The sequence below is a fragment of the Corvus moneduloides genome, chromosome Z, assembly GCF_009650955.1.
Source record: "Corvus moneduloides isolate bCorMon1 chromosome Z, bCorMon1.pri, whole genome shotgun sequence".
NCBI classification, from domain to species: Eukaryota; Metazoa; Chordata; class Aves; order Passeriformes; family Corvidae; genus Corvus; species Corvus moneduloides.
In genome coordinates this window covers 22,573,702-22,597,350 of record NC_045511.1, presented here as the reverse complement: position 1 = coordinate 22,597,350, position 23,649 = coordinate 22,573,702, and the positions used below count along the sequence as shown (strand labels likewise).

The following is a 23,649-nucleotide window of genomic DNA, read 5'->3' as shown; positions in this document are numbered from 1 at the left end:
TGTAGTCAGAGTTGTGGAGGGCACGAGTTGGGGACCTGGTGCAGGGCGTAGAGCCAGGAGAATGGAATTATATTCCCAGACCATCCATGCTCTGTGCTGGACAAATCAGCACATCGTGGTAGCTGAGTTGTCTGGGACAGCATGGAATTTTTTAGTTGCTTTTCAGAGAGCACTCTGAGACCTTCCTGGGGAAGGATTGCAGGAGGTGGCACAACATGAAGGGGTATGCATCTGGCTTGTGTTTTTTTGGTTTTTTTTTTTGCAGTGAAGGCAAAATGCATTTCTTTTGAGGAGGGTAAGTTCAGAAATATTAAAAATTCAAATGTTAAAAATTGAAATCTTAAGCGCTCCGGTGGACGCAGAGCTGATAAAATGGTGGCATTGCAAGAGCTGAGGTTGTGCCAATGTCCCACCCTGGGACCTCTGTTTTCCACTGTGCCAATTTTTGAGTAATTTTGGGGTGTCCTCCATGGGTGGGTGTTGACACTCCAGGTTAAGAAAGCCATTTGCACCTTTATTCCAGAAAAAGCGTCTGTGCACCTGAGCTCATCGGGAAGAACAGAGGCGCCCAAAGCTTTCACTGAGGCAGTTTAAGTGGCCTGCAAATATTTCACCCTCTTTTGCCCTATCCAAGAGATGGGTGAGGCACAGTTTGATTTTTCTGAACAAACTAGAATAGCCTTTCCTAAAGGAAATCTCCATGTCCATACAGGGGGGTGGCACAGCTTTCAGTCCTGCTGCTCTAAATGCTGCAAGTTTGTGTGCAGACAAGGCCCAGGAGAGTTATGGTAGAGCTATTAGGAGGGGAAGTGATTTTTTCATAAACTGATTAAAATTCTTTGGGCTTTCTGTTTGTTTGTTTTTAAACACCTATTTAGCTTTTAATTAACATTTAAGAGAAGGGAAGCTGGTTAAATATTCAATACCTCCTCCCTTTCAATTAAGGTAGAACAGTACACAGTGCGTGATGAGGCCTCTGGGAAGTATGGAAAAACGGAGAAGAGCAGGCTCCTGATTATCATTTTCAGGGGGACAGGAAAGGTGAAACCCATCTGATTATTACTGCTGTTAACAATAATAATAATAATGTTGATACTATTTTTTTTTTTACATCAAAAAGCAGTTTAGAAATGCAATTATTCTTTAAAACCGTATATCCTGGGTTTTGCCTTTAAATACCTCCATTTTTCCAGCCCCATTCTTTACTTATTTCAGGTGCAAGCATGGAGGATTTCCTAACAAGCCTTTTCAGTAGCTTAGTAGGGAGGCTGCAGATGCTGGGGAAGTTATTCTTCATGCTACATGCCCTTATTTTCATTTTGATGCAGTTCTTTCTGTCCCAGCAAGTCAACAACCTCAAGCCATACGACCCTGGGACCTCAACTGAGCAAGTGGGAAAGAGCTAGTATCATCACCATACTCTAGTCTCTTTCTCTTTCCCTTTCTCCTCCTTGAAAAATCCAGTTACCTTCTGTGTGTGAGCCTATTATCCCTCAAAATTCCAGATAAAACACACAGAAAAGGACACCTCAATGGAAGAACTGGATTGGGAATGTGCTAGAATTTGTAATTCAACAAATTCACCCTTCCTAAATTTAAATTCCTCCCTTTAGATTTAGTGTAGCCCAATTTATCTAACAAAATATTTTGTTTTATTAGCCATCCAGTTTAAAAAATAATTATGCTAGCTAAAAAAACCCAAAACAACAAACCCATTTTTCATTGTGGAAACTCCTCAAACCACTGCCCAAAGGGTGAATCATTTTTAAGCTCGCTATATCTTCTACTGTGGTGAGACAACTTACCTGCAGAAAATACTTTGTTTTTACCAAATATCCCACAAAAATGAATTTTTTTTCTAAATCACCATGTTACATAAATAAGTTTTAAAAATGGAATTGCTGGCACCAGATAATAGTTGTGTAAATGTATGTGCCTGAATGAGTGGTTGCTTTTTGGCTTTTTTTTTTTAAGGAATGAAGAGAGAGAGGAGATGCTAAAATGCAGAGCTATTGGATAGGCTTCATGTGCTATAACTTCAAGGTTTATGGTATATAGGATTGCATCGATTTTTAAAAACAGAAACAAATGTTTTGCAAAAAGATTTCTGACTGCATCTATTACAAGACTTTCCAATTCAACTTTAAAATTAGCCTATTGTGATGACACAATAATTTTTAAAGTAAGTGCTGTCTGTTGTGTGATGACGCATTCAGTGCTATGGATTTTTATTTAAAAAAAAAGAAAAACCAAATGAAACATCAAAACCCAAGATATTTTCTCTATGATTCTCTCTTCCAACTACATAAACGCATGAATAGATTTATATCCCTGTCTCTTGTGATTACTTATCAGTAGAGTTAATGATGTGTATTTACTGGCTGGACTAAAACAAGAATTAATCCAATTAGTTCAATAATTGGTTATTTACCAAATATTTTCTTAATTATTGAGTCCATTTCTACTTCAGCTGTAAATAACAGAAAATCTCACATCAATTTCAGCTAAAGTGGTATCTTATTATTTTTTTAAAAGTTTTTCATAGCTTTTTATAGAAACAATTCACAGAAGTCAGGAAAATTTTTGCACTTGCAGAGAATAGTGAAAGTAACACCTTTCGTCAGAAGGTTCAGTTTTTAAGTCAAACTGTCATTCAGGTGAATTTCACAACTTGTGATTTTTTTAAATTTAATTTAATTTGTAAACAAAAAAGGTTGAAGGAAGTAGCATGCATGTATCTGGAAATAGCCAAACTCTGTTACATAGAAAATTCTGTACTACAATATGATTAAAAGTTGATGTGAGCAACCTAAGACAGGAGCCCCTCAATTGGCTGACCCCGGAGCTGTATCCTTTAGATGCAAATACCACTAATGTCAATTTTATCTCAGCTGGATATAAATTATATCCAGTTGCAACACACCCATACCATGGAGCTCTGGAAGATGATAAAGCTGAAGAGCTGATGAAGGCAAAAAGACATTTTTCCTGTGGATTTTGGAACAGGGTCCTGCCCAGATGGAGAGCACGGGCTTCCCGTTGAGAGGAGAAGAGATGAGACTGTAGAGAAGGATCTTCCCCTTTCTCTGCCTGCTCAGAGTTGTTCTCTCATAAGAGCATCTTCAAGAGGGGTTAGAGGGAAAGGAGGAATCAGCTCACCAAGAAGAGTATTGAGGAGATATCAGCTATTGTCTGCAAGAGGCTGTGCTGTAAGCAGATACTTCACTGAGCTAGAAGAAAATATGAATTTGCAAATATTTGTGCTACACACCCAGAATTTGTAGATAAAGCTCAATCTTACTCTTTTTTTATTTTTCCCCCCCTTTTTTTCCTCTGCAGATTCTCTGAAGCAGATGTGTAGTAAGGGCAACACTGACAAAAAGCACTATCAGTAAATCAATGACTTCTTTTCTTTCTCTTTTTTAAGGAGAACACACACAAGAAACCAATTCACCTCATTCTCTGAAGAAGGATGTGGAAAATATGGGGAAAGGTAAAATAAATAAGGGCCTCTTACATTATAAAACTGCTCTTTGTTTTAATAGAATATGAGGATAATAGGGGGCACTTTTGTTCTGCACCATATTTTAAGCTTGTCAAGTAACATATGAATAATATATGGACCTTTGGGTGGATATAATTGAGATTAATGCATATATATCAATCAATACATGACACTGTAATATAATACTTTAAAATAATATATTACATTGATTTATATTCATGGCTTTCTGCACAAAATCTATGGTAGGTCTATGCAACACTTTTTTTTTTTAGTAAGCGCTAAAATATTTTGTCTAGAGTAATGAATTGCTCTGCAACTGTTCTTTCAAGAATTATTTATACAGATTATCAAAACCACTTTTGCTCTTTGTTAGAGGAACTCCAGAAGGTTTTGTTTGAGCAGATTGACCTACGGAGGAGGCTGGAACAGGAATTCCAGGTGTTGAAAGGAAACGCATCTTTCCCAGTCTTCAGTAAGACAAAAAATCTGGGGGTTTGGTGTTGTGTGTGCATGTGGTTGGTTGTTGTCAGGCTGATAAAATGAGAGGGGTTCTCAGTTGTGCTGCCAATGATCTTGGGCTTAGTTCTGCTGAGGCCACGTTGGACAGGGCTTGGAGCAAGCTGGAATAGTGGGAGGTGTCCCTGGGGCTGGAACGAGGTGATTTTTAAGGTCACTGCCAACCTAAACCACTCCATGATTCTATGTTGACACTTCTGTTGTGGCTTTGCAGCTGTCGAAGCAGGGCTTTTGTAGGGAAAATACAAAGCTGGATGATTGTTTTGGAGTACATTCTACTGGGTTTGGTAGCATTGAATGCAGCGAGCAGACAGAAACACTTCTGGGGCCTCATGGGCTATGGTGAGGTTGGTGGTCTTAGCCAACACCTCGGGAGCTTTTGAAATTGAGATACTTAATCCTCATTTTCAGGAGGTCCTTAGTCCTCATTTTCAGGAGGTTCTAGCTGATGCTGGAAAAATGATCTGGCCTTTTCAAGGACTAGAAATACCTGTTTGGATTTTTCCCCTTGTGATGGCCCTTTCACCACAGCTGATGAGCTGGGTGCTGCTGTCCAGGAGTCGTGGAATGTGCAGGGCACATCTCAGATAAAATGAAATGGGCACTTAGCAGGGTTTTTGTGAACCTTCCAGAAGGTTGGGCTGACTGTACAGGGGTATGGAAAAACACCCCTTGGTTTGCACCTTTTGAATGACACTGGAGCAACGGCAGAAAAATTCTTCCAGGAGAAATCCCACTTAGATCAGGATGATCCCAGTGGAAAAGGTGGGAACACAGACAGAATTTTTGTATTGTTCCAAGAAAATATGCTTGTCCCCTTTCTGTAGCACCAGTTAAGTTCAGGGAAGCAAGGAAGTGCGAGGACTCTGGGAATGACTCCATCTTTAGCCCAAATATTGAAAAATGTATACAGCTCCATAAATAAAGAAGAGTCGCTTGACATGATACAGATATTAATGAAAGGAGCATAACCTCATCCTTCAGAATAAATCCAGTCATTACTTGGGTTTGGGAGTGAGGTAATTTTCAAATAATTTGTGGAGATCAAAACACTGCTGTGTGGTATTGGCAAAATGGCATCTTGGACTTCTGCCATTCAAGTCTCTTATTTATCCTTTTGTTCTTCTACAGTAAAATTAATGCTCTGTCTTTGCCAGGTAAATAAACACTGCAATTAAACCACATGAAATACAATTCAAATAAAAGAAAAGAACAAGTACGGCCGACCAAGGAAGTGGTGACTGCTGTATGCCGGCTTGAAAAATATGTGGTTTCAATGTACCACAAAGTAGTGGTCAATTTTGTTCAGGATTAAAATAGAAAACAGATAATGTGCTATAAACAATATCTACAAGTGACCGTAAAGCCTATTTACAGATTTAGATTTACCAAAAAAACCCACCCCTCCTCCACACGTAATAAAATAAGAAGAAAAGGGTCTTTGTAAAGCAAATTAGTGTAAATCCATATTAAGAGTGTTTTGTCCTCTAGTGCAGTACGTGTTCTAGCACAAGAGAGGGGGGCTGTTACAGGCTCTTGCTGCTGGACAGGGCTGTAATTTTAGGTCAGGTATTAGAAACTCTTTTGCCAGGTTTCCCCAGGTAAAAACTGCCTCTGGTGTTTTGGGTAGGGAGGAGCCAGAGAGAGAAGTCTTTGGAGATCCAGCTAAAGGAAAGTTGAGGTAAAGTTTAAATTGTATTCCTGGATTCATTGTGTCTTGGAAAGACCTGAGGCTGCAGGAGGGACTGATGAGCAGGCAGGCAGCAGGGTTTGTATCCCAGTCAGGCTTCCTGTGGCATCAGCCATGCAGACAGGATCTCTGTGCCTGCCGAGGACAAAAACACACTGCCAGGGTAATTCTCTGATGGTTCCCCCGTCCTTTGCATTGTGAGGATAAATGGGAAGACTTTGGCTTTTAAGTCTTCTTAGTGTTTTTGAAATAGGGGAAAACTCATCCCTGTTTCAGCTGTCTTTCTCTCTAGAAAATGCTTCTGTCAGGTTACATGAAGTTTACTCCAAAGCCATCTTTTTTGGATCTTCTACTTGGAACTGAGCACTTTTGGGGTGTTATACCTACATAGCATCAAGCCACCTCTCACAGCAGGGCTGTGCAGTAAATGGTGTTTGGTTTCAGAGTTCTCTTCTCATTTAAATCACTATTAAATGAAAACTGAGCTTACTTGCAAGCTCTCTTAGCAGTGCTATGCTGCACTCTTCTCTGTGGCTTCTTGTACCTGCTTAGAAGACGGACTGTGATAATTTATAAAACAGCAAGGTCTTGTCTCTGCTGGATTTTTCACGTTGCTGTTGTGCTTGAAAGCTGCAGGTGAAATTTTCCTTTGCCTTTAAGATCTCTCAATGCAGAGATCACTTGAATAAAATTTTAAAAAAAGATCAGATCACATGAAGAAAGTGAAAGTATTTGCTGTCCTGATAGAAATACAAGCACCTCTGCCTGGTAACAGGGTGTTCTCCTGGAGCCCTGCTCTGGTTTGTACCCTCGGTGTCGGGTGCTCCGTGTTTTGTCTGTCTGCATTTTAAACAACGTGGCAATAAAATGGCGGAGACACAGTCTGGGTACTTAAAGTATTTAATTTTGTGTTAAGAAAGCTATTTAAATATTCATATCTTTTCTCCTGGGTACTGCTTATGGCTTTGTCTGGGAGTGTTTGGACTCGGATAAATGCCGCCAGAAAAAAACGCTGTCCCTACCATTAACACCCCATTTCCACCGTGAGCTTGGACATTTGCTGTGCAGGACTGAGCAAGATCCCTGAGCTGTTTTTTTGGAGAGGTGATGAGCTCATGAAGAGGCAGCTGGGAGGAAAGTGTTGAGGAAAAAAGGAAAATTTCTCTTTGAAGCCTACTCAGAGTGAAGCTGGAGGACCTTGGTTGAGACTATCAGCTTTTAGTGACCAGGACAGGAGGCAGTTACCTTTTCATACTGCATGGTTTTTGGGGGGGGGGGCTAGGAAAAGAGGAATTGTAAATCTGTTTTATTTTGTTGGCTTATTTTTTCTGATGAAGTTGGAATAGAGGGAATAGGCTTAAAAGTTCTATGGGAATTTAGTTGAAATCTGAGGAACTTCATTGAGATAATGTCACCATGTCCTTTTCAATGTGATTGTGCTGGACTCATGATGGCTTCAGCCTACCAAAATTTCTCACTCTTTCTTTTGTTTCATTGCTCTTTTCCAGCCTCCTTTCCTTTTAAACAACAACTTTAGCTCATCATTCAGAGAGGACAACGTTCTTGTGTGAAGAGCTCTGCCCCCTTGTACTTTCTTCCAGGACAGGCTTGTTACTCAAATCAAAATTTTAGTGGTTGGAATGCATTTTCTTTCCTCTTCCATTTAACACCCAGATCTCCATCAGGCAGCTCTCCAAGTTTGGTTCTTGTAAATAGTTTGGTTTATATTTCTCTTTTTCCCACCCTCCAACAGCGGTGCTATGGAACACAGAGCATCAGTTAATCTCCTACTGAATGAAGTTTTGTCTGAAATGGTTATTTAGGAGGAGAATCAGGAAAGGAGGATCTACCGGAGCAGGAAGGCCGGCCTGTGCTATAACCCAGCTGCCCAGGATCTCTCTTTCAAAAACTTTTTGCCTTCCAAATTCCACGTCACTCTTTCTGGAGCTTTAGTTCTGTTCAAAGCTGTCAGCACAATGCTACAAACTTCAAATCAAACCCTGCATCCTTGAACGCTTTCTCCTCTCACATGCTGGACATTGCTGTTGATGTCAACAGATTTATGCCAAAGCAAAGAAGAGCAGTTTTTGCTGTTCTCTTCAGGGCTTGCAGAAGTTTGACTAATGACTGCAGAGCCTTGCCCGTGAGGGAAATACCTGGGAATAAGTGCTAGCAACACAAACTTAGCATCCTACATTTTCTGATGGGGGAAGTAGCGAAATCTAATTTTCCCACAATTTTTCTGTTGTCAGTGGTGTTTCTTATTATATAAGTATTTGTTAGGCATATGTTTTGAGTGAAGGACTTTTGTAATGCTTTTTGGTTTGTCAGTGGTGATTGGGTTTGATTTAGTTTGATTTATGTAAATTCTGCTGAGAGGTCTCTGTTTTAATTATTGCACCTACATTTTTGTCCCTCTCATACAGATAATTTTCAAGATCAGATGAAGCGGGAACTGGCGTACAGAGAAGAAATGGTGCAGCAGCTACAAATCGTAAGTTTACTTTCTCTGCTAGAAATGTTTTAAGGTGCTGCTTTGTGTTTTTTAAGCGCACACCTCAAGCTTTTCCTTCATGACCCATGCAAAGGCACAATTACCAAGCTCCTATTGCCTTATACATAGAGGTAAACATGCAGTTCTCAGCTGGTTTAGAGCCTAATTACCTGGAGATTTACTTTCATACCATAACCAGATGGGTCTTCACGTTTCAACTAAACAAAACGTGTTGACTCAACACAGAGAGGTGCTTCTGCAGAGAGGAGCGGGGAGGAGTGAATCAGTAAACCTTAAGCAGTTAAATGTTTCTGCCTCGTGTGAGTTGCCAAGAGGTGTATTTCCGCCCTCGGTAGGGAATCTGCTCAATCCCAGCTTCTCACCAGCAAACAAACCTTAGGATGTGCCTTTTTCTCATTTCAGAAGAAGTGCTTAACTCAGCAGTAAAGGATCAAGTTGCCAAAACACGGTTCAGTGCAGGCACACGCTACCGTTGGGTCTCCTGCTTGTTATTTTAAAACCAAGAGGGATTTTGCCTGTGTGTTAGTGCAGCTCTAGATCATCACATTCAGCTGTGTTGTTTTGAAAAACTGACGTTCTTAATCTGGTGCAAGCAAAGAGGCTGGATCATTGGAAGCTGTTCCATACTCACATAGTGCTCAGTGTGGTTTCAAGAGCAGGGTGTGGTGAGGCTGTCAGCTAATGCTTGCTTTGCTGGGGATTCCTCGGTGATCAGTCTGACATTGCTCAACAGGGTTGGTTTTTTTTTTTTGAGGCAAGTTTGCCAAACATCCCCACTTCCCTGAATCAGCCCCCTTTTCCACCATCTAAATTTTCCTCTCTGCTTGTCACGGGGCCCTGGTGCAGAGAAGGCATTGCCCAGCCTCCTGGTACTGTCACTTTCTAATTGATGGGTTAGGACATAAAAGTAAAGCTGAAGGCCAGGATTTGTGCTCCAATGTTTAGAGGCATTTAGGACTGGCCTTATTTTTAGAGCTGCCGAACATCCACGCGCCCCATTCCTGCTGACTTCAGAGATTTCAATGAGAGATGGAGGGTGTTTGAAAGAGGTTGTTTGTGGAGGAAACTCAAACCCAGATCATCTCTGGGTATTTTTTTTGCAGCTGGTCTCCACTCTTTTCCTTTAATGTGTCCAGGTGTTACTGTGCTCCCCATTGTGTCCCTATGCCAGGCAGGAAGTTTGGCTTGACCTGTGAATTTTGTTGTCACAGAAAATTCTAATTAGGATGCTATCTTGAAAAGCACTTCCAAAGCACTGCTGCTTTGGACTTGAGACAGGTGTCCAGTTGGATTTCCTGCTGCAAAACACTTTTAAGCAGGGCCCACCCCCAGCCTTTATCTCTTGCATCAGCTGAACTTGGAGGTAACTCTGCCTCCCAGGGAGAGAATGGATCACCTCTGCCATTCACCTTGTGGTCCAGTTGTGAAGTTGTTTCTGGAATTGGATATCCCAGACCTCCAGTGAGCCAGCTGTGGTGGTTTTCCTGATTTTCTTGGGCAGGAAAAGAGATATGATCAAGTAATTCACACCCTTTTAACTTACTGACATGTGCAATTGATGCCTTTTCCTGGTCTTAAAATCAAGAGTCAGACACAGTTAGAAGGGAGAAAGGGATTTTACCTTGGTATTTATTTTAAGGATCCTTAGGTGCACTATGTCCAGGTCAAATGCACACCCCCAAAAGATCTGGTATAACGCTATAGGTCTTACTAATTAGCATATCTATCAAAAATTCCCCAATGAGAAGCTTGAATGAGCCCCCCCCCTCCCCAAGGAGCCTTCCCCTGGATGGTTCTATCTTAGTTTACAGCATGTGCTCTGGAGAGGACCTTGGGGTTTGGGGCACACTGATCCCTAGCTAGGAAGCTTCTAAAATGTTTAGTCTCTCAGCTTGACAAACAAGTCCAAGAATGTAGGCAAAAAGCACTAGGAATACAGAAGTTGTAAAAAGGTGTAACAGGGGTATAAAAGAAAAGGCAAAAATCTTCATGGCATCACTATGAACAGACTAAGAGTCACTTAATCATTAAACAGAGCTGTCTGAATGTACTTACAGAGAACAGTTTCAACATTTAATGTACTGCACCAACAGCTCAGGACCTCTTCACTCACTACAGCTGCCTGGGTTTACTCATTATTAATTGAAATGTTGTCAAATCACCAGTAAGTGTTCATGCTCATAGTTGTGGGGCAGGTTGTGATGAGAACGATGAAAAGATGTTTGTATGAAAAACTGAGAGACTGCTGCAAGTAACGAGTGTGTTTGCTTAAGATGGGTGCAGGAATCCTCAGAGATGTCTTGGCTGATAACTGAAATAGAGTCAGCACTTTTGAGGTGATAATCCCTGCAGTTGCTTTAATTCATTCATGTGAAAATATCATGTGTGTTTATATCTAGAATTAAGATCAATGAACTGAATGTGGTAATGATAGAACTACTTCGGCCTTCCTGAGTTATGGCATGGATGAATTAAAGCTTTTGGTGCAGAATATACAAAAAGCGTGGCTCTTTTGTTTTTTATTTTTGTTTAATTGCTGTTGTTGTTTTAACAGGGGCAGGTTAGGCTTTTCTTTGTACCTGAGGTGCTGCACTATTACTTTAACGGGGTTTTAATGTAATTATCTTGTTAATATAGAAGTGCAAAGAGAAAAGCAGAAGTGTTTAATGCATACTAAAATCACAGCTTTACTTGGACCTTCATATGTGTATGCCTTTGTAGTACTAAACTCAACATTTACTGATGTAACTAGGCACAGAACTTGGTTTAATTGCTTTTAAAAATCATTTGACAAACAATATAGATGCCTGGAGTCAGGCTGGGTTTTCTCACTGCTGAAGATATACAACTTAAATTAGTCCTTCCTGAATATCCCTGGAGAGATATAAGAACTGTGTGGACGTGGCAGCTGGGGACACGGGTTGCTGTGGGCAGAGCAGTGCTGGGGGAATGGTTGGCTCAACGATCTTGGAGGGCTTTTCCAGCCTAAACGATTCTGTGACTCCCTGATCCCCTGTAACTGTAGGTACCAGAGGCAGGTGTTGCCAGAACGATGGTTTCGCTCACGCTGAACTGAGTAATTAGACCTTTAAATAAATTGACCCAGCCTGATTGCTGTTTCAGGAACGTCTGGAATAGAAGCTGAACCTAACCACGAAAGAAATCAACCAAATATGACTGCACTTGAAAACTTTCTATCCCCAACACCCACTGCAGCCTGACGTGAAGCTCATGCCCTGTGGCCGGGCGGTGGTGAACATTGGCCATGAGGCTTTTGTCCCGTTTTTTTGGGGGGAGATTCTTCCCCGTTTTGGGAGCGATCCGTCCCAGCGCGGCCCGCGGGTGCCCTCTGCCGGCTGCCGGCCGCCACTGCAGCGGCCGCGAGTTGGTGACTCCGCGTTCCAAAAGCAGGGCTGAATCCATGGGGAGCGATTCTGAGCTCTGCCCGCCCCGGAACTGACAAATAACAGTGTTTTATGGATTTCTGAAAGTCAGGAGTAAGGCTCAGGTCGCTGGGGCAACGGGGTGGGAACTATTCTCTTCTTTGGACACAGCCTGGCTTAGTAGGTTGCTGGAGCAGCAGGAGGTTGTGTGGCCATTAGTTTTGATGAGTATCACAGAATGAGTAAGGCTGGAAGTGGCCACTGGAGGTCATCTAGTCCAACCTCCCTGCTTGATTGGAGTCCCCCAGAGCACTTTGTTCAGAGCAGTTTTCCAGGCGTGTTTTGAATACCTCCAGTGAGGAAGACTCCACAACCTCTCCATGCAGAGTGTTCCAGTAAGGAATTTCTTCCTGATGTCCAGGGGGAACTTCCCGTGTTTCAGTTTTCAGAGTGCCTGAAGCAGCTGCCAGGAAGTTTTGCAACCTGTTTGTGCCAGGTTCTCGGCCGAGTGCTAAGAAACAACCAATCATCATCTTTAACAACAAAAATGGATCTTAGACGACTGCATTTTTCTCTTCCTCCTCCTGCAAAGTGCTGTCTCCCAAACTGGCCGACTACAGGGCATGTATGTGGAGATCACGTATAAAATATGGATTTTGCATGTGGATCCTGTTGTGCCAGGGGAGGTTTAAACTGGATATTGGGAAAAATTTATTCGCTGTCAAGCACTGAGGTCAGCTGTTCAGGGCAGTGGTGGAGTCCCCATCCCTGGAGGGGTTTAAAAGTCCTGTGAACGTGGCACCTGGGGACATGGGTCAGTGGTGGCCTTGGCAGTGCTGGGGGAATGGTTGGACTCGATGATCTTAGAGATCTTTTCCAACCTAAAAGATTCTGTGATTCTGAGGATCATGTGGATTTTGTTACTGAGTTGCACGGAAAAGGCCAGTGAGAAAGAACTGGTGCTCTGCAGGATGGGGTGAGTTCTGACATGACACACATGGTACAGCCTTAGAAGAGCTCACCTTCCTTTAGAGTTTTTGGTTTCTGTCCAGTGAGACCAGAACTCATCTGCTGAGACAGCCCAGCACTGTAAGCAAGTACCAAGTTTACTCCTGCCTGAGACTCTGCATCTGTCTGATACTGTCTTCTGAGCAACTGTGTTAGCGGAACAAATTTTAAAACCATGAACTTTCTTCCTAGCTGCCTGGTGAGAGAAAAAGATCAGAAGCAGCATTGCCAGCAAGATGATTTTCATCCTTTAATGTTTTCATGAACCCCTCTTAGACATGGCCACGGGGAAGTAGAACAGCAAGCAGGAAATTTAAGCCTCCTGCAAACTGAGGAGCTTTTCTTAATTTTCTCTCAGAGGTCTCTTAAAAGTAGTTACAAGTGGGTTCTCAGGCAGCATTGACCTCAGTGGTGACCTACCCATCAGGAAAAGCTCAGGTGGTGTTCATCACCCATTGGGGTTTAGATCATCAGGTGATGATCAACCCCGCTAATTTCCCATTGGGGTAAAAGGTGATAGGTTTTTGAGGTGTGTTAGAAATGTGAAATACTCAGGCAGGTCTTTGTCTTTCTAGATAAGGTGAAAAATGTTGGTTTGGTGTTGTTTGGGGTGTTTTAATTAGGTTATGCTCCTGTGAACAGATTTCCTCCTCACTAGCCTCACTTTGGGCTGATAATAATGTTCAGAGCTCAGAACTGGATTCATCTGGAACTCCTCTGTGTTTTATGGCTTTCTGCTTTCAGTGCTCCTTTAAATCAACTCTGTTCTTCAGAGTCAGGCCATAAAATAAATCAGGAACTATCTCTCTGCAAAACTGATTTCCATCTCTGCATCATCTTTCACCCTGATCCTTAAGGATTGGCAAGGGATGTTTTAAAGAAGGAAAAAAAAATCTACCATGTGGTAAAGTTGGTAAATCTTCAGCAGCATGAGAGCATGTTCCTCTGGGTCACACTGTAATTCAGAAGAGCACCAGTACTTTTAATTCCTAGTTTAATTTACATTGTTTACGGAGAGCTGGTGCTTTTGTACAACTAATGTATTCATTATCCAAGCAAGAAGCATCCACATTTTTCTGTGTGGAGACCTCGGTCTCTGCGTGCCTGTCCCTGTTCTCAAAAGCAGGAAATGGGAAATGGTAGTGCTTCAGTGCCATTTGTGATTTCTGTGCTCGGCCTGAAGTGGTGCAGCTCAGATGATTGACCCTGGTGAGAACGCAAACAGTTGTTCAGCAGAATGGCTCTCGGATTTCTTGAGTGGCATCTTGTGATGAAGTGCCTGTTTACAGACACACACATAATAACAGGTGAAAGAACATTTCTGGAACACTGTGTCCTGTGTCCTGAAGAGGCTCATCCCTCATTGTGTACAGGAAAGTGAGCTGTTTTCACCAGAATTTTATTCCCCACTGTCGGTTTTTTTTCTTTTTTTTTAAGACAGGTGAGCAAAACTTGTGTCTTGACAATGCATGTGGATGCACCCTGGGTTGATAGGATGGAGTTGTGCCTCCTTCTCCAGTAAGCTCAAGTGTTAAAGAAAAGGATGCCTTGTAGAAATTTAAACAGAAAGCTTCCTTTCCTTTAAATCTACCGAAGTTCTGATCAAAAATGGGTGTAGATGTACAGAGAGCCAGCCTCTGATACTGCCTGAGTGCAAAATATTTTTTCTAGGCGACAGAAGGCAGGGTGATGTATTACTGTGTACCTCACCAGAGATGGGATGCAGAGGTGAAGCCTCTGAAAGAGGATGGTGTGCTGAAGCTTCTTTGATATCCAAGTGTGTGTAACAGGGGTCAGAGAGGAACTTCAGAAATGACTCCCCAGTCCTATCCATTATCTGTGCTTTGGTTTGAGTCATGGAGCAGGCTTAGGGCTTGCTAACTGGGTTCCTTCCAGGTGGAGCAAAGGGGATGTGCTCCAGGAATGCATACGGGAGTGTGCTGCAGTTCCTAATGGGTACCAGGACCAGGCTGGAGTCAGCCTGCAGGAAAAAGGACTCAGTGTCCATATTGCATTTTCCTTGGCTTCCTGTGTTGTATTTCCTACTAATGTGGATTTGGTTGTGAGAAACTGGTTTTTTGCTGCTTAAAACCAAACTGCCTGCACTTCTGTTGTTTTTCTACACCCTTTGAAAAGGGCCACCCTTTGCATCTCCATGCCCCTTTGAGTGCCCTCATCACGACAGCCCCCATGGATGCACAAAGGGGGGACTGTTTTGCCATGAAGAGCCCTAAATCCTATTCCACCACAGCATCGGAGTTACCAGATGCTCTGACAACGACAGAAATAGAAGATGACATTGTAGGTGATTTAACTCGTGGAGAAAGTAGTCATTTCCCTGTTGAACACCCACTTCTCCCACTGTCATCTATTACCAGGAGATCAGGTAAAACAACACACATTAGAAAGACGCCAATGTGCCAAATATAGCAGAAAAGTGGATTAAGAACAGTTAATTTCTGACAGATTGTACCCCGTTGTATTATCTAGGTCAGTACAGCTTGGGAGATGTCCTATATAATTTGTGGCCATGCAAACCCAAGTTGGTCTTCGTGAGTGGGAGAGAGGCAGGAATCAGCTGGTGAGGCACCACAGGTCCCAGCTGGAATGTGCTGATTTTTTGTGCAGTTTGTTTGTGGCTCCTTTTTGCATCCAAACCATGGCCACGGGTGATCAGGGAGGCAGCTTCTCTACACCCCCCCTCTCTGCTGCAGCTTGGGAGGGAGTTTTGCAGCCTTTGCAAGCAGCGTGTACTGAAGGCAGCTGTGTTTGGGGACATGGTGGAGGGGACAGCTCTGTTCTTGGGGGGGATCTGGCCACAAGGTTCCTGATACCTTTTATCTTCTGTCAAGGGAAGGGATTATAAGAGCAGCCAGACAAAAGACCTGGAATCTTGGTCTTTTCTGGTCATCAGTGGTTCGTGCACACATATTTCCCCTTTTCTAGGGCTGTGTAGGGGGGAAGCAGTGTGCTCCTGTGAAAGGCTTCTGCTTTCATTCAGTCACAGACACTGCTGCTTCCTGGTGCTGATGCTTTCAGTCAGACTGACCTCCTTTCCCAAGAAATGAAAGGGTTAGTTCTCGAGCTGCAGGAGCCCCTCTCTTTCCTCTCACGCTGACCCTTCCCTCCTCTTTTCCTCATTAAGGTAGGCAGGGATGGATAAGTCTCTCAATGTGTTTGCAGACATGATGCTTTACCCCAGCCCAGAGACATGCTGGGCACAATACACATAAACATCCTCTGTGGGCATAATGCATTTAAAATCAAAGCAGGGATGTACAGGAACGTGTGGGGTCAGTGGGTACGGATGCAAACTCACTGTGTCATTAGGTGTGGGGCAGGTTGCTTGAACTTTCTGCATTTGCCCATCTGTTCCTTCTGCTGTTTGTGCAGGTTAAGGCCTTGATCCTGACTTCAGCTGACATAATTGTCAGCTTGCAGTAACGTATTTGACATTATTTGTGAGCATATTTTGGAGTGCCTGGCAGCAGAAGCAGGTCAGCTCAGCGTGCAGCAGCCCCTAGGAGTGTAGGGACACAGAAATTTTTGATCTCCCAGCCTGAATTCCTCCAGCGGTCCTTCCAAAAGTCATCATCAAAGAATTTGTAGCCACTTGGATTCCCAGCTATGGGGAAATCTCAGAGCAATTTAGTTTTGTTGCATTCTAAAGGCCCAGCACTGAAGAAGAGCAGCCCTGTAATGTATTCTCAGTGGCAAATGAGCACATCATCCCACTTTGTTTCTAAATATAACTGTGTTCCCTAATATGCCCATGTTCTCTGTTTTTCTTTAATTATTTGTTCCACTTCAGTGGCTTCCCTTCAGATTGGTGCAAGCTGGAGATAACTATTATGAACTTCCTAATTACGGGGATATAAATACACGAAGTCTCACGCTCCCAACCTGCTGTATTTTGGCTGTGCAGGGATCAGTGTGCATTGCCTGATCTGTCACAGACAGCTGATTTTTTATGATCTCACCGATGGCTTTACCCTTTGTCAGCCTCTTATATAAACAAAGCATCAGGAGGCATCCTTAACAATGAATTTTAAGATTCTATCTGTTATTTTAATTCTGACCATTTTTATTTTATTTCTGCTCCAACCTCCTTGCAGTTTCATAAAGAGTACAACCCTTCTACTTAAGGTGTTGTTTCCTACAATTGCTCCCTGTTTTCAGAGAGAAAAACAAAACCTTTCATTTGCAGGGATTTCCAGCTTGGATGTTTCATTAGCCAGACCTTGGCTTGAGCAGTGTCTCTGTTTCTGTGTCATTCCAGATTCCCTATGCAGCAAGCTTGATCAGGAAAGAAAAGCTCGGTGCACACCTCAGCAAAAGCTAAAGGTGAGCTTGTGAAAAAGAGACTTCATCCCACCTGACCTGGCTGCCTGTTTTCATTTGCAGCCATTGCAAGGATTAAGAGGATCATTCTGTTGCTTGATGTTGCTGGTTCTGGTGTCAAAGCCCTCTCTGTGCACGTGTTGTGCTACAGTCTAAAGCTGATAAATAACACGTGGCACAACTTACAAGGCCTCACTGGGGTGGGACGTAGTGTTGGGAGGTGACCCATGAGTCCTGTAGTGACAGGACAAAAGGCAATGGCTTGAATCTGAAAGAGAGTAGCTTTGCATTAAATATCAGGAAGAAATTCTTCCCTGTGAGGGTGGTGAGGCCCTGGCACAGGGTGCCCACAGAAGCTGTGGCTGCCCCTGGATCCCTGGCAGTGTCCAAGGCCAGATTGCATGAGGCTTGGAGCAATCTGGGATAGTGGAAGGTGTCGCTGCCCATGGCAGGGGTAGGGTGAGAGGATCTTTAAGGTTCTTTTCAACCCAAACCATTCCATGACTCTAACTGCCTGAGCATGTGCTTTTCCTGATACTGGAAAGTGTCATCAAGATCATGTACCTTCAGTGGAAGGAGGGAAATACCTTGGCATTCAGAGTGCAAAAAAAAAACCATTCACACTCCAGGTAGGGAGGGGCTTTTCTGCCCTTAATGGAACTCCTTTAGCTCCCGGAAAAAGCAGTACTTCATCATATTTTGGGAGTTTCACAGAACCCCACTGACTGTGGTTCTTTAGTTCAGTGTCCTACAGAAGGTAATTATCCTGCTGCCCACATCCAGAGCCTTCCTAAACCAAACACTACATTTTTTGGGACCGTTTATTAGGAGCATTCATTTAATAGAAACACCACCTCCATCCCCAGTGGCCTGGGAGATTCCAGTTTCGGGTGCTGAAGTCTTAACATTTAAATGACATTCTCTTGGGTTTTTTCCTGGTAAAACAAGGAGATTAGGGATTGGAGACAGATGCCAAAAGCTGTTAGCCTTGCTACTGTGTTATGCCACAAAATCTGGCTTGTGGATTCACTGAAAAAATCCCTGAGGAGAAGTAGGGGGATTAGAAAAAGAAGAGCTACTCATACACTGAGATCTCAGTAATGCACAAAAGAGTGGCATTCAGGAGAGTCTGGGACATCTGAGAAGGGCTTGATAGTAGACATGATGGAGGTTTGCCTGAGCTGTAGAAGAAGCAGATTCTTAAAAAGAGTAGGAGTAAGTACAGAGTAACCAGATCACCAGTATCTGTGGCCCTGAGCTCTGCCTGCTGAGATAAGGAGATAAATCTAAGCATGGAGCTTGTCTCCTTTACCCTCTTGTGCACACTTTCTTACTGACTGCCACCGTTTTCCAATCGAGTCTACAGCAATCTGGGCGCTGATTTAAAACAAATTCCGCGGCATTAATATCCTGAATAAAACAGCACGCCTCCCCAGATGAGAAGCAGCAGGTCCTGCCCCGAGCGCCTTGTCCGCAGCGCTCGATGCACAATAAAAATCTACCTGAGGATGGCAGCATCGGAGGAGAGGAACAGTTTGTTCCCAGCACCGGGCTTCCATCAGCTCCCAGTCCCTGCAAGGATGGTGCTGGCATCACAGCAGCGAGCGTTCCGTGCCTGTTTGCCGAGAGCATGAAGGATGGATGCGCCCCTCACGCCGCTTTTGTTTCCAGCCGCACGCCATCCCTGCAGACAGCGGGGATTTCTCTAAGCAGCCCCGGTGCTTTTGAAAGATTAGTTGTTACTTAACTGCTCAGCTGAACCAGCCAGGCGGAGAACCGCAGCTCTGTTGTTCAGAAGCAATTTCAGGTCCTTCACGTGCCAGGCAGGAAAAGTCTCCTCAGGATGAGACGTGTTTGCACATCCCTGCCCACGCAGCGCTCCCAGGGGCTGGAGACCCTTTGCCCTGCAGAGGAACCCCTCAGTTCTTGCCCTGAGCCCCTCAGCTGCCCTTGCTGGGCCCTGAGTTCCTTCCCACAGCAGATCTGGTTGTGTTTAATCGCACTGCAGTCAGTTTAAGTTTGCACTTCACCTTTATTGTGAATATTTCCACATGACCCCACAGATATTCACTATCAAAGTCTCAGGGGATGCTCCCAGAGCAGATGACCTACGTGTGTTCTTTTCTCAAGGGTTGTAAGTAAGTGTCATAATTCTGTGAGTGTCTCGAACTTTGGCTTAATGTCGGTAACACTTTCTCTCTCTCTCTCTCTCTTTCTCCCTCTCTCTCTCTTTCTCCCTCTCTTTCTTTTTTTTTCTTTTAATTCCCAGAAGCACAGGAGCTTTTGCAGCTGTTACCTTATAAGTTATAACCCAGTCAGAAACCTGACTTGTATATAGACTGTGAAATGGAAGTGTTTGGGGATCTAAATAAAAAAAAAATCAGGTTCCTCTGAACCTAAGGACAAGTGACCTCATAGTATCATGGACAACCATGTCAAATAGAATGTAGCAGCCATTTATTAGTAAACACAAAACAACAAAAAAAAATGCCTGTCCTTGATTTTTTTTTTTTTTTGGTGGTACCAAAGTTTAAGTCTTTGTGTTTTTAGAAGGACTATTGAGCTTGATAGAAAAAAATGCTTTTGAATCGTGCAGATAAGCTGTGAAAGGAACTGCTGGTCCTTTCAATGCCACAGACACTGACAACATCTGCCAGTTCACCTTTTGCTTTGGAATAGTGATTGTTTTATGGAAGGAAATGAACGTCTCACCAGATGGGCCAGAACCACGTTTGGATGGACGGGCGGACGGATGGATGGATGGATGGATGGATAGAGCAGAGTTAGCCATACACAGTGCTTTTTAAAAGCAGTCTGGAGATTCTCACACCCCTCTCCCTCATCCCTTTCCTCCTCTGGTATTTTGCCTGCTGTATGAATTACGATTGTACTCCTCTGGAAATATTTTACAATTTAATATTGAGTGTAATTAAGAATATAATCACTGTTATCAAAAAAGGTATTTAACTCTGTTGTAGTTTCTTTATCATTCATGTGGATAAAAAGTCTATAATAAAAAAAAAAAAGAAAAGTATGAGATAATAGTTGAGCTTCCCTGTAATTTAATGCGATGCTTACTCCACTGAAGAAAACAACTGGGAAATTTATCCCCAAGAATACCTTTTTAGAAGTATTTTAATTCACAAATAATTTGTTGAAGAGTTTCATGGCAGAAATTTCTGCCTCTGGTTATTTTGAAGACCTTCAGAAGTATATGTAGTACAATTTCAGGACGTGCCTTGTGGATCCACAGAAATAAAGGAAGACACGCCCAAGTCAGTTTATTTTGAAGACTGCAGCTGTATTCCCCCAGGTCTTTCCTTGGTGACCTACAACACCCTGATTATCAGGGCTTTCCTGAGGGGAATTCATGTCCTTGCTAGAGGTTTCAGCCCCAAACACAAAGGATCTCCCACACCAGTACAGCACCACCAGCATCCAAAAGTGGTTTTAGCCATGCCCAGCAGAGTTGCTCTCTCAATATTTGCCTCATTCCCAGCAAATCCCCGTGAGGTTAAATCACCTGGCTGTACAGTTCCTTGGTGCAGCTGGCAGATCTGGGAGGCAGGGGAGGAAGGGCACGGTCTGTTTTCATGCCCTACCCTTCACAGTTTGCTCAGGTATTAGGTGAGCTGACAAGACTCACGGAACCAGCAGAATTATGGCTTTTGTGGCGTGGGAAAAAAAAGCAGCAAAACCATCAGAAAAGCTGGGCCAGGTCAGACCTAAAGCTCACCTGTAGCAGTACCCTGTTCCCAGTAACAGAGGAAATCAGATACTTTGTGAAAGCACACCAGCAGTTACAGATATGTTCCCAGAATGTTGTTTCAGCTACTGATGATTTACTGCTCATGGGTTTTCTGACCTAGACATGATGTCTTGTTTTTAATAACCCTCAATGGATTTTTTCTTCCATGAACGCAAGCAGTGACTTTTTAAAACCTAGGCGCGCTTTTAGCAGCTTAAAGCATCTTGTGGCAATAAACTCCACAGCTTAAATACAGCTTGTGGGGAAAAAAAATGAAACCAGCTTTTGATGATTGGAGCTGCCAAATTTAGCCTCATTTTATGTCCTGGGCTTCTTGCACTGGATGAGACAAACTGCCGGTTGACTACTGGCCATTGCTGTCCACTTTCTCCATGTCTGGCCTTATTTCATAGGCATCTTATCAAGTCTTTTTGGTTTTCATTTTTCCAGATTAAGTTGTAGCCATCCCTCCAACATGAGCAGCCCCATAGCTCTGTGGTCTTTATGTACCTTTTCCCAATCAGCTTTATGAGATGAGGAACTAGCTGCACAGAATATTCAGGATACAGGATACTCTATAGATTATTGCACAGAGTGACACTGTGCTGCTTTCTGTGATGAATGAACCCGACTGCAGCGTGGTGGTAAAGTCTCCTACCACTATAGATCAAAAATTTTGCCCAGACATAAAGTAATCCCATTGCTCAATAAGAAATTACCGCCCTAATGGCTTCTGAGTGCCAGAGCTCCTGGATGTGGTCAGGCGTGTAGAGCAACCCATTGTCCCTCACCATTTGAGAGCCAGCCCGTTCAGGCCCTGGAGCAGACACAAAGCACCTAAAGCAGATTTATTTGTTTTCTGCTCCCAACTCAGCGGTGTTCAGACCGTCCTGTGTTCCCCAGGGACTTTCCAGAGCATAGCGAGTGTGCTGCTGGAGTTGTGGAGCTGTGCACTAAATGCACAGTTCACACAAATGACAGATTGAATAAGCAACAAATACGCTTCAAATTGAACACTCACACTCGAAATGTCCAATTTCCACTTGGTTATTTATGCCCACTCAGGAAATGCAAGCACCGTTTGCCTGGTTTGTAGCTGATTCACAGACCACAACGGCAAAGGCTGTGATGGAGCATATATCTCAGAACTAAGCATGAATGAGGTGTTTTGAATTAAAAAATAATTCCTCATGCTGATAAAGGTCAAGAACGTGATTCTTGAAAACCAACAAAGAGAGGCCACCACCTAAACAAATCACTTGGATAAATATCTAGGGAAGCTTGTTATCAACAGTCGCTTTTTGTTTGCTTTCCTCTTGTGCCAAAGCTTGTACACATTAAAGTGACAACAATCCCATTAAACACTTGTGTTTCATCAACTCAACCCTTCCACCACCTGGCATCACAAAGACATGGGAAAAAAAGGATACTGGAAGGTTTTCCCAGTAGGTGATATGACTGTATCCGCAGCACACGTATCCTGTGTCTACACAAATTGACTTAACTTGGCTAACTCATTGCAATGGCCTTGGCAGGGCTGTGTTTGAGCCCATTGGGGAACAATTCCCAGCATGGATGGAGAGTGACCCAGACCTTCAGCCTCTCCTGATGGCAGTTTGGATGTGGCCACCCTGAGCTGGAAGGTGAGAGTGCTGTGGTGAGGCTGCAGCTCTCCAGTGCCACGTGGGAATGGTCCCAGGCACGGTTAATTTGCTCACACAGAACAACACACGCTGTTGCTGCCCTTAACACAAAATAAATGACATGTTGGTGTGGAAAATAAACACTCAGCTTTTCTAACATATGACGTGCAGCTTGTCAACACCGTGAAGAAACCTGCGTAAGTGACCAAATATCACCTCAACAGCTGTTATCTCAAGAGAGGCAAAGGGTGTTAGCAGTCTCACAGACCTTAGTTTTAGCGTTCTGGAAACCAAAACCCCCTGAGAATGGCACAACTCACAGCACAGGCTACACACTGGGCTGTGATTTGACTTTCCAAATGGACTGACAGTAATTTTTTTACCCCACAGAGCTGTGTTTTACCCCACAGAACTGCCCAGATGTGGGCTCTGTCCTCGAGATGTGGTGGTGCTTCTCCAGGACCTAGGGCTTGCAGTGTTTGCTTCTGAGATCCTTCAGCACAGCTATTTATGTTGGTGAAGAAGTGTGCCAAGCAAAAACATGAAGATATGTGCTTTCCCTTATTCCAGGACATGGGAACAGACCTTCTCTCAGGACCGTAATTTTACGTGCCTTCAAGCCATCTCCCTCAAAGACCCTTTCTACCTTTTGCTGACCTTGCTCTAAAACGGAAAGTGCAATCCACACAACTCTGGAACAGTGTGGTTTGGAAGGGATGTTAAAGCTCATCCAGTTCCACCCCCTGCCATAGGCAGGAACATTTTCCATCAGATCAGGTTGCTCCAAGCCCCATCCAACCTGGCCTTGTGAGTCATGAATGAGTTATTTGAAGCAGACAGCATATCCGAGCATTTACTGCTTCTGAGATTGATAACGTTGATGAATATAAAACCTTGATGATTATGAAAAAGGTATCTCTGCCAGAAAAAGTTTCTTCGAGGTGTTACAGTACAGATTGAGAAGTTTTGTCTGATCTGGGTATGGCAAGCAGGATGAGGCCCTGCTTGTTAACAGCAAAAAAAAAAAAATCACTGCACCTTTTGTTTTGTATTACTGATGAAGTCAATTCCTGTGCCTTTTAGAGTTCAGATTTCCTCAGGTTCTTTTTCCTTTTCCATAATTTTTATGTAGTGTAAAACCTTGAGGTAGCTGTGACAAAGGTTTACTATAAGTTTTGCAAAAATTTATGTCCAAAAAATAGCTCCTCTGCAGGAAACCTGTGTTATTGAGGCTGTATCACTGAGGAATTAACAAAACCAAAGTGAAATGTCTCCTCTGACCCTCTTTGGTAAACATGTT

At 43.3% G+C, this 23,649-nt stretch overlaps 1 protein-coding gene across 2 annotated transcripts in view; it reads left to right on the top strand.

Moving 5' to 3' along the window:
* Nucleotides 1-20,002, top strand: part of SKOR2 (SKI family transcriptional corepressor 2) — a 34,356-nt gene extending 14,354 nt beyond the window's left edge. For both annotated transcript variants that reach the window (XM_032097437.1, XM_032097438.1), the window contains exons 5-9: nt 3,428-3,493; nt 3,879-3,977; nt 8,138-8,205; nt 16,897-16,961; nt 19,228-20,002. In XM_032097437.1, coding sequence (XP_031953328.1) covers nt 3,428-3,493; nt 3,879-3,977; nt 8,138-8,205; nt 16,897-16,959 — 296 coding nt within the window. In that variant the 3' untranslated portion in view covers nt 16,960-16,961; nt 19,228-20,002. The remainder of the gene's footprint in view (nt 1-3,427; nt 3,494-3,878; nt 3,978-8,137; nt 8,206-16,896; nt 16,962-19,227) is intronic.
* Nucleotides 20,003-23,649: the final 3,647 nt, after the last annotated feature.